The 14,052-nt window shown below is 38.4% G+C and overlaps 1 protein-coding gene across 1 annotated transcript in view; it reads right to left on the bottom strand.

Moving 5' to 3' along the window:
* Window positions 1-3,798: 3,798 nt before the first annotated feature.
* The window catches only part of LOC136258378 (uncharacterized), a 40,825-nt gene continuing 30,571 nt past the window's right edge, over window positions 3,799-14,052 (bottom strand). The window contains exon 2 of the mRNA XM_066051688.1: window positions 3,799-5,356. Within this exon, the coding sequence (XP_065907760.1) occupies window positions 3,867-5,356 (1,490 nt within the window). The 3' untranslated portion in view covers window positions 3,799-3,866. The remainder of the gene's footprint in view (window positions 5,357-14,052) is intronic.

The following is a 14,052-nucleotide window of genomic DNA, read 5'->3' on the forward strand; positions in this document are numbered from 1 at the left end:
AGGCCTATGCAATGTTAGACACTCTCCTCTCTTATTATTAACTCTTGATATCCCATATTGCACTGACTCAAAATGTTAATGAGATATACGCACTGCATATATCTCGTTAACTTGAGACATTGCATACCTAATAGGTGTGCACACTATATCCAGAAATCATCAGATTTCTTTGATGTTTTACTGTTATCCTCTTCTCTTATATAGGGAATCAAGCAAGCTGCGATTGTGGGATTGAATTCTGCCAAACAACCTGTAATTGTGGGATTCAATTTTAATACATTAGCAGTAGTTTAGTTTTTTTATTTTTGTAAACGTAGCAATTAAAGTAACATAATTAACACTAGTCTCTTAAAATTGCTATATTAGCAATAATAAAATCAAACTACTGTTTGATGTATTAAAATTGAACCCCACAATCAGCTTGTTTGGCAAAATTTTATCCCACAATCACAGCTTACTTGGTTCCCTATATAAGAGAAGAGTATAGCAACTAAAGATTTTGCCAATTAGGTGAGTCTACATGCTAAAGTAGAACATATTAGTTATACCATGGGCACTCGTGCTTTGCCCGATATATACGCACTCGCCCTTGTGCGTATATATCAGGCAAAGCACTCTTGCCCATGGTATAACTATTACATGTATATATAAGTAACTAAGTATGTATATTGCTCCCATACACTTTGTGTGTAGTAAATTTAAACTGTTGAGATGACACAACAACAATAATTTATTCTTAGCTCGAACCTGCATGAGCCAGCCACCCCCTTTGATATTTTTTTGTGGATCAGTACCTATGTACAGTCTGAAAATTTAATAAAAGGAAACAGTTGAAATGGAAACCAGAAATTGTCAAATTGTTATATACGTGTATTCTAGAGTATAACTATTTAGTGGCCACCGCTTAAAGATCACTTATTTACAAAGACCACATTGTAATTAGGTTCTAAAGGTAGTAGTGATGTGCGATATGTGATGTATATCGAAATATTGCGATAAATTTTATATATCATGATATGATATAGAATCTTTATATCGTGATATAAGCCTAGGTATAGATTTTAGCTATAATTAGAGAAAAATGTACCCAAGATGTTATTGTACACTGTACTTTTTTTGATAAAAGAGCTTGCAATGTTGTATGCTAGTAATGTACCATATTGTATTGTACTTCTAGTACATCACTGCTACAAGTGTCATCAGTATAAATACACAAGCCAAGTGAAGAGTTTGTATATTGTGATATATATCATATCGTGGTATGTGACTGTCTCTGGGAAAACCGGTCTTATCGCCCATTTAAAAGTATCGAGAAACGTCGGTTTTAAATATTCTGTGTGTTGTAGCTGGCCAATGGTGGTAGCTACGCATACCAAATTTTCACACGTTTCACAACAATTTCTTACCTTCCTGATCATCCACTGAAGAAGTAGTCAACAGCTAAGTTTCCCACCATTTTAGATAGTTTTTAAACCGAGGTTGTCTGTATCAGGCGAGCTCCAGAAGGGGTGGGAGGCGGTGGCCCGGGGGCCCTGGAAGGCGGGCAAGATGGTGTTCAAAAATTGAAAAGAGACGTGCTAGGATGAATTAGGCCAAGCTATAGGCCATTCAGGGCTCAGAACTGGCTAAAATGAAAGGAAATTTACAGCACAGGTCATTGTCCAACACCACAGAGCTGTACAGCCACACACAGCCATCTCCTGGTCGGCCAGGGCTCCATCAAGACCCCAGACCACTCGTACGGCTCGCCACTGTGCTCTAGAAAAGCAGCCAGCAAAAGCAGACCACTTTACTCTGGTCGACTGTGGCAGTGAAACTTGATAGTGCATTCATTAAGCTTTGTGCTTGTGTGAAAAAATCAAACTTCCTGTCTTGGGCGATAAGAACGGTTTTCGTAGATCCAGTCACATATATTGTGTGCAATAATCGTGATAGGAAAATATCCTATATCGCACACCACTAAAAGGTAGTTAAGGCATATTTGATGATCTAATTGATTAGACTACTTCATGGTCCCGTGCCTGTTATAAAGACCACCTCTTTACATGGTAACATTCAAACATGTATTTTGTGACTGAAAGGGTCACTTTTTGATCCACACTTCACTCACCATCATCACTTAGTTTGTACCAGAATGTGTCAATGTTCAAAAATAGTCCATGCAAGTGAAATGAGGACTTTAATTTGGTATTTCTGCAGAAAGTATGAAGGAAGATGGCACATCAACTTGAGAGCAAGGAGGAGATATTGTGAAACATATAAAGAAAAACACCCTGAACAGACACACTAATATAACTTGTAATGTTTGCTCAGAAAGGTATGTGCTATACAGTCACCGTAGCTAAATATTAAATTCAAGTTGGTATGTGGAAATAATGCACCTCTATAACTAGTTGATTGCAAGGCCATTCTTTTGACAGTGGTAGTAAAATGTAGCTGAAAGAGATGCATGCACTTAACATACTTTGTATCTGTTTTTGGGGAATGTGATACAGACACCAAGAGTTTCTAAAAGAGGAGATGTCCAACACATTATAGGGTCTCTGCAAATAACATTGAGTAATTCTCTGAATAATTGACATTATTTTGCTATCATTTGAGCGTTTCTTCTAAAAAAAACTTGGTAATCTGTGTTTGCTATAGGTCACATTTCCTTAATCTACCACTGTGAACATATTAATACATCTGATGTAATCCCTTTGACTTACTGAGAATTATTTTTACAGACCCTTTGCTGTATTTCATGCTATACTATGTGGAAAGTTTCATACTTTTATTAAAACGTGGATTATGCTGGCTGTTCTACTATTATCATAATCCATACGCATTCACCTGAGTCCCGCCAAATATTGTAATATCAAAGAAGTGAACATGTGTTCACTCCCAATGGTTTTGTATTGGGACAAGCATGTTTTCATGTTGTAAACATGTTTGTGCGCCTGAATCGTCCATACTAAATGTATGGGATATTTTTAAAACCTCATAACTCACTTGTTCTTGCCAGTATCAAAGCGCTTTTTTGATTAACAGTTCCGGCATTTAAAGGGCTTCACAGTGCTACTAAATGTTTGGGCAGCTGGCCCATGTAACAAGAGTTATGAGCCTTATCCACAATGACATTTTATGACATCACGAGAATAAAAATGGCCGTGATAGTTGGGGGACTGTTATACAGGCGCCTATGGAGATAAAGTTTCAATCGCTCACATTTCAGCTAGACATGGAGATATCGACCATTAACCGACAGGTATGGTTATGAAGTAACAAAAGCTATTGTAAATGTACACTATTTAGAAAAAAATTTGAAACACGACAAAAACTCGTTTATCGTAATATCTTATATAAAACTTGAATGTACCTGTTGTTTAGAACTCGATATCTTCTTTTCTGGCTGAAATATGAGCAATTTAAAATTTTTCTCCAAAGGCGCCTGTGTAACAGTCCCCCAACTATCGCGGCCATATTTATTCTCGTGATGTCATAAAACGTCATTGTGGATAATGCTCATTAACAAGAAACAAGGGCTCAGGTGAACGCGAGCAGACTATAGAAGATTGTAAATAGCCTGTATGCTCGCAATGGCACAGAGCATTTGGGAATATAGCCACAAGAACATCAGCACCAGCCCATTATTTAATTGAACAGGCTTGTTTACTGCAAGTTCTTGTCAGTGATACAATTGTGACAACATTACAAGGTTTACCAGCTACAATATCCTTTAATTCATGATAGTGGTTGCATTTATTTGCATTGGGTATATATTTTGTACTCTTTTGTATTTTTTACTACTGTGAGTTTTATTAACAAAGAGTAGCCATTGGATACTTCATTAAATTTACAAAAAAAAATGCAAAGCATAGATAGTGTTAGTTAGTATTGTCCTTCAATTTCTGTGCAAGCTCATCAAGTGGTGTCTGGCCATTCTTGACAGATTTAATTACTTGCAAGTAACTGCTATGATTGTCACACTTTTGCATAAGCATGGCCAAGGAATAACGATCGTGAAACTTGTACATTGGATCATACTTTCTTGCACCATTATGCCTTTCATCAATACCTTCCCTATTATAATATTCACAATACCGAGATTCCTCTGGACTTGCCATATCAAAATCAATGATCCAACTGTTATTTTCACCAAAAACTAGATTGCAAGACCGAATATCCCCGTGAACCATACCCAAGTCGTGGATTTTTTGTAGCGTACACATTATTGGAATAAACTGATGTACACTCTTTGGATGGTGGTTTCCTTCCAAATAGTTGTAGCTCATCATCTGGAAACGGGGCATGGAAAACTTTTCATTATAGGAAACACCTTTCACAACTAATTCTGGCAAGTACGGTTTACCATTTTCACCAATTCTGTTCAGAAGGTCTTGATTTGGCTTCAAATAATCATTCTTTCCATCAAAGAACTTGTACACTTTTGAATTATAGTGAAATACACGGCCCGAGTTTGCATAACGACTTTCATAATCGCGTGCTCCGTGTACTGAATAACTGCCGTCTTCCCACTGTTTAAAAGGCTTTGACATTGTGAGTGGACCATCACTATGAAGAGGATGGTCTAACAGATAATGTACTCCAGCATACACGGTACACAACAGTGCCTTATTCCACAGAGGTTTACTGTGCTTAGTTATGGGAATCACCCATATTCCATCATGAATTTCAACATGCACATCAAGACGGGAAAATGCTTCAGTATAAGGCAAAGCCAACTGGACATTAAATAATTTTTTGTCAACAGAATGCTCCATTGAGGATATGGTGTAATTTATGGATTGATTTTTTGCTTCTTCAAAATTATATAACTTTGCATCTGCTAAAAGCACTACTTCATCTGGTAGCAAGGCACCACTATGCTTTGTTATCACTTTGGCCACATAAATATCTGCAGGATACATCTTATTCTCACCTGATTTACTTCCAACCGGCCCTTGATGGGCACAAAAACCTTGCTTCGCAATTGAGAAAAGAAAACGGTCCAAAATTCGGGAAACCCAAGCAGTCAATGAAATCTCTGAATGTGTAAAAGGATTAGATCTCAGCGTACGATTTCCTGGTTGCTTATTGTCATCAGAAATACATACATATTCTTCAATGCTTCCAGCAGCTTCTTCCAATGATGATTTTGGTATTGAATAGGTAGAATTATCTACTGCAACACAGATGTTCTCATCCTCACTGGCAAACACTGTTGGAGTATTTTCGAGATATTCAAAAAGTTTGTAGAGCTCCAATGCAAACCAATGACAGTATATGCTAACATCATGAGCTTTTCTATGTTGATGCTCGTTTATCGTTGATGGTGCTTGACCTTCAAGTGACGGATGTTTGTAAACAATAGGATCTGCAGTAAATAAATATTAACATACAGTAAGATGTACCACAATAATTGCATGTATGCATAACAAATGGTACAATAGTCATAATACCAAGCAGTACATTATAAAATTACTCCACACTACAAGTACAGGGTAGCGTAAGCTCCCAATTATCGGCAGTACTCAATTATCGGCACAAGCATTTTCAATTATCGGCATAAGATTATGGTATAGTGCTTCAATAATTTACGGCATCTCTTGAACAGGTGGTGACGAGTGGTGAAGTGAAATCAAGGGGAAAAGTGTCCTATTAACTCCTGAAATCTATTACTACTTGTTGATATAGGCCTGTATTGGTGTTGGGGGCACTGGTGAGCGTGGTCCAAAGATGCCACGAAGTGAAAACGTGTCTAGAAACGGACGGGGAAGGGGAAGACCACGTTCGCGCTCAGCCCCAGCAGTTTTATTATCAAGCAACACCCCCAAGAAATGAAAGCAGTGGACGGATGAAAGTATGCGCTCCGCCATTGATGCCGTAAAGGGCGGGCAAAAGATCTGGAGAGCGGCAAAACAGTACAATGTTCCAAGACAAACACTACAGGATAGAATAAATAGCCGTGTCATTCATGGCACTAATCCTGGGCCTAAACCATATTTACCACGTGTTGAGGAGACTGAACTGGCAGAGTTTTTAGTGGATACTGCTAAGGCAGGGTATGGCAAGAGCAGAAAGCAGGTACAGATGATTGCAACAAATGTAGTTCATGACAAGCAAAGGATGTCACCAAGTAGAAGAATATCAAATGGCTGGTACTACAGGTTTATGCAAAGACAGAACCACCTGACATTGCGTAAAGGTGATCCCATAGCCAACATTAGAATGGATTGTATGAATGAGGAAACAATGACTGATTATTTTGATAAGTTGAAGTATGTCCTGCAGAAGAACAAGTTGATGGATAGCCCAAGTCAAATTTACAATGTCGACGAGACCGGAATGCCATTAAATCACCGACCACCAAAGATTGTGACAAAGAGAGGTCAGAAGAAGGTGCGTAGCAGAACTTCCGGTAATAAGAGCCAGGTGACTGTTATTGCTTGTGTAAGTGCTACAGGACATGTGATTCCACCATTTGTCATCTTTGATGCAAAGGGCCTTAATTATGAATGGACCAGGGGGCAAGTTCCAGGTACACGATATGGTCTCAGCAGTACAGGTTGGGTTGACACAGAGTTGTTTAAGGGGTGGCTGAATAAGCATTTTCTGAAGCATGCTGTTGGAAGTAGACCATTGCTTTTAGTGCTGGACGGGCACAGCACACATTATCAGCCGGAATTGATCAAGTATTGCTTAGACAATGATGTTGTTTTGATGTGCCTTCCACCGCACACAACTCATGATAGCCAACCATTGGATTCTAGTGTCTTCAAGCCACTGAAACAGAATTGGCAGAATGCTTGCCACAGATTTGTCGAGAAAAACCCAGGTAGAGTTATTACTAAATATGATTTCTCTCCACTTCTTTGTGAAGCATGGGGCAACGCTATGGTGCCGAATAATATAATTTCTGGATTCAGTAGGAGTGGGATATTTCCATTCAATCCTAATGCTCTTGACTATGGTGCCAATAGTAGCAGTAATGCAAATGTTGGTTGTTCATCTGCAAGTAACACATCTGTTAGAGTTGAAGAGTTTATGTCAGAGCAGATTGAACGGTTTGAGAGGCGTTTTGTGAACAACTATGACATCCCAGATCCAGAGTATGTACGATGGCTGAAGGAAACTCATCCAACAGGAGCAGCACAATTGTCTTCACCTACTTTGAATGCCATACAAGGTGATACCACACTGGCTGCCATGTTTAGCTTGAGTCCTGAAGAGGAACTGATTGGCTTAGAACAGTCCACTGCTGTTGAGCCGTGCCATGTTGGTGAGTTACCCACTGTGCCATTTGATGTTGCCACTGTTGTTGAATCATGTCCTATTGATGAGTCACCCACTGTGCAACATGAAGCTTTTGACATTGCCGCCACTATTGAGCCATATCATGTTGATGCTTCTCATGCCACACAAGATGAAACAACTGACACTTCTGATGCTAGAGAAGCACCTCAGTCATCTTTAACTATTTCAGCTACTGGTGGAAGTGTACCTGGTGTTGCTCCTCCTGATCATGAGGGTGAATTAACATACATTAGTAAGTACTTGATACAGTATGTGCCTACCAAGCCCAAGAAAGCCCCTGCTGCACGTGCTACTGGTGCTTGAATACTTACAAGTGAAGAATGTTCCAAAATGATTTTTGAGCGTGAAGAGAAGAAAAGGAGCAGAGGAAAGCTGCAAGAGAACAGAAGAAGAAAGAGAGAAATGAAGCTGCTAAACTGAGAGCAGAAAGAAGTGAGAAAAGAAAGCAAGAAGCAGCACATAAAAAGGAAGAAGCAACGAAGAAGAAAGAGGAAGCAGCAAGAAGGAGGGAAGCTGTAAGAAGCAAAGGGAGAAACAATGAAGATCAAGCAAGTACCAGTATATCACATAAGAGACGTAACAATGCTGCTAGTACTGTCAGCAATAAGAGGCTGCGATGCATTGAAGATGACAATAACAGTGAATCCTCTGATGAAGGGTCAGTTTCCTCTGTTGAATTATTGCGTCCTACTCGTTCAGGTACAAGACACAACACAGTATATGATGACACTACTACTGATGATTATGATGATAACCAGTGTTGTGTATGTTTTCGGACTTATGAAGAGGATCAGATAGAAGAGACTGGGTTTCTTTGGGTACGTTGTGTTTGTGGAAGATGGGTGCATGAAGACTGTTATTCTGAGGTGGTTATGGATAAGAATGGAAGGGAACTGATTTGTCCTTACTGTGTGTTGTAGACTCCATATTACATGATTTTATGCTATTGTACATTTTTATTATTATACATGGCAGGCCATGTTTTTACAAAATTGTATCTCCCATGTAAAACGTTTTTCAGCTGTGATTTTTTCAGTGATTGATGGGTGTGGTTAATAAAATTTGGGGGAATTTTTGGGGATTTTTGTAAGGCTTGGAAGATTAGTAAACAGGCAGTTAGTTGCAGAAGTGCCGATAATTGAAGCATTAATAATTATGGAGTGCCGATAATAGAGTACGTGTGCCGATAATTGAAAATCGTATGTCAGCACTTACGCGCCTGTAACTACCCGTCAGATTTAAGTATGCGCTTGTAACCAGACTATTTTGTGGAAGCGCTCTAGACGTTTCTGGTGATATAAAGTTTTAATTTGTACGACGCTCCTAACGGACGTTACGAGGTTAGGCGATTCATGTGCCGATAATTGGGAGATTACACTATATACAGTGGAACCTCTATAATACGGACACCTTGGGACCAGTCATAGGTGTCCTGAATTTCCAGGTTTGTTTAAATAGTAAAATATGTAATTTTACATAATTTTTGTAACTTTGATAGTTTTGAATTTGAGTACTAAGTAGGCAGCATCTCTGGTAATACCCAGGGGCACAACCCAAAAGATCCACACAGATTGTACAATGTGAATCATGACACAATACAGGTTTATGCAATTGAATTCGTTGCCTTAACAATTGAATTCGTCCCGTTTGCAATAGAATTCGTCCATTTTGCAATAGAATCCGTCCCATTTGCAATTGAATTAGTCGGTTTTGCAGTTAAATTCGTCAGTTTTGCAATAGAATTTGTCGCGTTTGCATTACAATTCATCATAAACAAAACAGAAACCAACCGTTCATTAAGAGATGAATTATTTATGCCATGGAGAGCTACACTTGAGACACTAGAACGTAATTGGAGTTGGTAGTACGAGCTACCTGACAAGTTAATTAGCTATCTGACAAGTTAATTAGCTTGCTGATGAGTGACTACACCACACCCATCCTGAATGTCTAGTAGAGTTTGGAATTTCGCTGGATAGGCTGTAGAGGAAGAATTATCGCCTTATAAAGAGTTGTTTACTACTGTTGTACTTGAACAAAGTTCTTGTAGCAGCTGCTACACCATGTTTTCGTGCTGCTACACCAAGTTTTCATGTTTTCTCCAGCTGCCATTCTTGGTATGACTGAATTTAACTGCAAAAGTGACTAATTCTATTGCAAAAGCGATGAATTCAGTTGCAAAACCGACAAATTCAATTACAAACGGGACTAATTCAATTGCAAAAGCAACTAAATCAATTGCAAATGGGACGAATTCAATTGCAAAGTCGCCAAATTCAATTGCAAAAACCTGTAATACATAGCTAGCATATATGTATATTTAATGGTATGGATAAATGGCTATGGTATTCGGGATTAATAGTGCGAGCATTGTAAACAGGAAGGAGTAAAATAGTGCGAGGCGAAGCCAAGCACTATTTCCTTCCAGTTTACAATGCGAGAACTATTAATCCTGAATACCACAGCCATCCGTCCTATATCCGACAACCATAGCAACTGTTGCTAGGCAACATAAATTCAAAAATAACCACTGCAAAAACTAACCACACTTAGCAACCATTACTACGGCCTCAAAATGATGTTTACCTTACCAACCATTGCTAGGCAACCATATTATTGCTATGCATTGGAGGGTATCTATCACTATGGTAACACTAGTAGTCAAGTTGGACATTTACTTGTAATAGAAACACATCACAGTATTTTAGCCAATCAAATTAATATTACAGATCTTTGTCAAGGGACCTTGAAAAACAAGTGTAATACTAATTTGTATAGGTAATCACACACATTTGAGTACAATTAGGGAATAATTGTACGAGTAACAGTCAAAATTGCACTCGGCTTCGCCTCGTGCAATTTTGGCTGTTACGAGTACAATTATTCCATAATTCCACGAAAATGTGTGTGGTTGCCTATTAATCACATAGCGACCACCCTTCATGGTTTGTAGTACACACCTATCCAGTTCTATGTTGCTATTAACTTCTACCAGGTGATTGCATCATCCTTCTTTGTATTACATCATTTGTTGTTGCACTTAAAAGGCTTCGTATGTCAGCAATTCTGATTGGCTACTCAAAATGTCTACATATTTTGGACTTAAAAGGCTTCTATTGTCAGCTTATTTTACTGACTATTCATTATATCACTTCTTGTTGCACTTAAAAGGCTTCTGTAATTCTGCTATTTTATTGGCTACTTTACAGTGTAATTACAGAAACAAGGCCATGTGATTTGGGATTAATTGCACTCCTACTATTGAGACTAATGTATGGCAAACTAAATCACTATGTGATTCTATTGGTTAATAGCTTGACATATTTCAGTATAATATGTGACCGGATCTTGGAAAACCTACCGCTTGGACACAAACAAAATTTTTGGGAAAACTCAAATGAAAAGCTCAACAATTTTAATTAAATTAAAGTTTTTGTTTTTTGCACATTTGGATTAAGAAACTAATATTAAACCTTGCTGTAAAGTTTCATGCACATAGCTTCTTTTTCCTAGGAGATATGGATGATTATATCAGACCATGTAGTAACTTCACATGTGTAGGACAACAATTAACTTACAAATTGGATGATCTGTTCAGGTGCTGGAATGGTTAAAACTAAGTCTTAGACAATGATACCAGCATGCCATTTAATTGCAGAAAAGTAGTCAGTCTAAAATTCGAGTTTTGGCAATTTTAAAAAAAATTCTATATCCGCCACCTGTAAGTATTTTGTTATATTTAATGCTGTATTATGTATTATATGGACTAGTACTATTCCGTCAAAGGTGATTTTCGTGTCATAACGTGTCTCTAGGATGATTTTCAAAGGCAGAATTTTTGGCGCCGCACACAATTTTCACCCGGACCCCTACTTAAATGGTATGGTATAGCTTGTAAAGATGACTGATTGTTTCAAGTTGTGTTACTAGGTCAATCATCCCATGTCTACTTTTTATATCTTACCACTATGATTGTTTGTTGCATGGTTGGTAGGTATTGTATCAATGAACCTTAGCTGCACAATTATTTCTGTGGCTTCTCATAGCATAGACCTTTGTTAAACTACTGCTTCCTCAGCCTTGTTTGGTGTATGACAAAGAGCAAAATGTGGTGTGTTACAGGTGCCTTTTATTAATGGACCCATAACTCCTTCGTCTTAAGGGCTACAAAGTTGAAATAACCACCAATTTGTTGAGTAGGCCCAGGCGTTCCTAATAAAGTTTAATGCGAAGCGATAAGAACGAGTATGGGAACTATCAACAATTATAAACACGCATCAAAAACAATTGTACCTGTTTAAATTTTGATAACTTTCGCCCTGAGTATGATGTGACCAGGGGTTATAACAACATGGTGGCACCCATCTTTCGCTGCTATGGTGAACAATAATAAGGATCTTTTCTTTACCTCAAAGTGCGTGAGTTATGCTTTCTTGCAAGGTTTTTAGAAGTTTGGGTATAACGGAAAGAGAGCTTTCATATGGTGTATAGCGTTCCATGTTAATACCATACCGTTCTTCACAAATGCAATACCGCCCATCTGTGTACTTGTTTATTCATGTTCTTTGTAAATAATTATTATGACCGGTGAACTCACACATACCGCATCAAAAGAAAGACGTGGTGCTGCGCACCCCAGTTATATCAATTATTGTCTAAAAGTGAAGTATCCATTACACTTCGTTGTTCAACCCATTACACAGCAGTACAAATCAAGAACTGTTCAAAAAGCATGTCAGTGAACAAAGTATCCACTAAAAAATATGGAGGATTTCCATTATGAAGGAAGCCATCACGTGCTCCACCAAATTGACACTTTTCACTGTCAGCAAAGATGAATGGGACACAAAGAAGGACACTGGTAAGTCCATGAACAATGCATTGTACGCACTACAGTAAGCCAAAAAGGAAAATCTTGGACCAAAGCGACATTGTACAGTGAAAAAATAAAGCCTGTAGCCTTAGCCGTAGTCAAGTTATGCTTGTTTGAAGGCATCAGTCAGTCAGTCAGTCAGTCAGTCAGTTAGTTACTTAGTCAGTCGGTTACTGGAAAATTCCACTAAATAAATTTTTAAAAATTCCATAGCAACTTGTTGAAAACATTTTGGGCTGATCTGAAGGCTTGTTTGAGCTTAGTGTTGCCTAACCAATACTGCACCATCATTGACTGGGAAAAGTGAGTTGGTTTTTGGATGTTTTTTCATGGGCCACGCCTACTCCTTTGAGGTCCCTACTATACAGTACATATTTTATATTATATGTAATAGTTATACTATGGGCAAGAGTGCGTATATATCAGGCAAAGCACAAGTGCCCGTGGAATAACTAATATGTGCCATGTGGATTAATCACCTACACGTGTGAGAAACTGCTGGCATGCTTCATGAGTGTGGGATTTGTGAATTTCAATAGTGGACACTGCAAACAACGTAAGAGTAATGACAAGACATTGTTGTGCTAAGAGTTCAAAAGTACGCGCAGCGACACAAGCATACAAAAAGTTTGATTGTGGGTTTATACAGTGAGCAAGAAGACACGGGACATTTAAACGCAACTTGATAATGATGGTTTAATGCTGTACCAGTGCAATATGTGATATATATGCACTGGCTTTCCTTTGATCTGAGGTGCGAAAGTGGTACATATATATATATATATAATGTAAGAGGCCATAGCAACAAAAGTACTCAAGATACCAAAATGGAAATGCACAGTAGGGATATAACACTTCTTATTGTTTTACTGTGATTTAGTATCATGGACTATTCCAGCTTGTTTCAGTACTTTTTATCGATGTGCTCTGTCTGGTCCCTACTCTAGCGGAATTCCAAATTTTTTGTGAACTTGGTTTGTTAACTTTTTTGTAAAATAAAATTATTATGACTGGTGAACTGAAAGAAATGGTGCTGCACACCCTAGCTAACAATTATCACCAGAAAAGTGAAGCATTCATTACGCTTTGTTGTCAGCTACGTTAAACCCGTTACACAGCATTACAAATCAAGAACTGTCGAAAAGCACCTCTGCAATCAAAGTAGCCACTATGAAAAATGCAGACAATTACCACTATGAAGGGAAGCCATCACGTGCTACTGCTAAATTGACACCTTCTGCTGTCAGCAAAGATGAATGGGACACAAAGAAGGACACTGGTAAGTCCATGAAGAATGCATTGCACGTACTGCGGTATGCCAAAAGGCACCTCTTGGGCCAAAGCAATGTCGAACAGTGAAAAAATACAGCCATTATCGAGTTACACTTGTCTGAAGACATCATTCAGTCAGTCCGTTACTCAGTCAGTTAGTAGAAAACTCCATCCAATTTTTGTTAAAATGTCGTAGTATCTTGTTGGAAGCATTTCGGGTTGATCTGACGACTTGTTTGGGCTTAGTTTTACCTAACTAATACTGCTTCATTGTCATCAGGGAAGATTGAGGCTGCTTTTCGGGTGATGTTTTTCGTGGGCCACGCCTACACCCTATTATACAGTACAAGAGTTAATAATAGTAGGGAGGGAGAGTATCAACGCTCAATAGGCCTGTGTTAACTGAGTGCATAGAGCAACCCAGATATCACCATACTATTTCATATTTTCTCAATGTGATAATGCGAAAATGTATTTTTTAGCTGACTGCACGGATTCAATATTTACTTTATTGATACTATACAAGCCATACTTCTGTGGCACATGTCTACACCAGTACGTGTATCCGTCTCTTGAGTTGTGACGAAAGAAGTGAAAGACCATCTCGAGAA

This window comes from Dysidea avara, chromosome 6, assembly GCF_963678975.1.
Source record: "Dysidea avara chromosome 6, odDysAvar1.4, whole genome shotgun sequence".
Taxonomy (NCBI): domain Eukaryota; kingdom Metazoa; phylum Porifera; class Demospongiae; order Dictyoceratida; family Dysideidae; genus Dysidea; species Dysidea avara.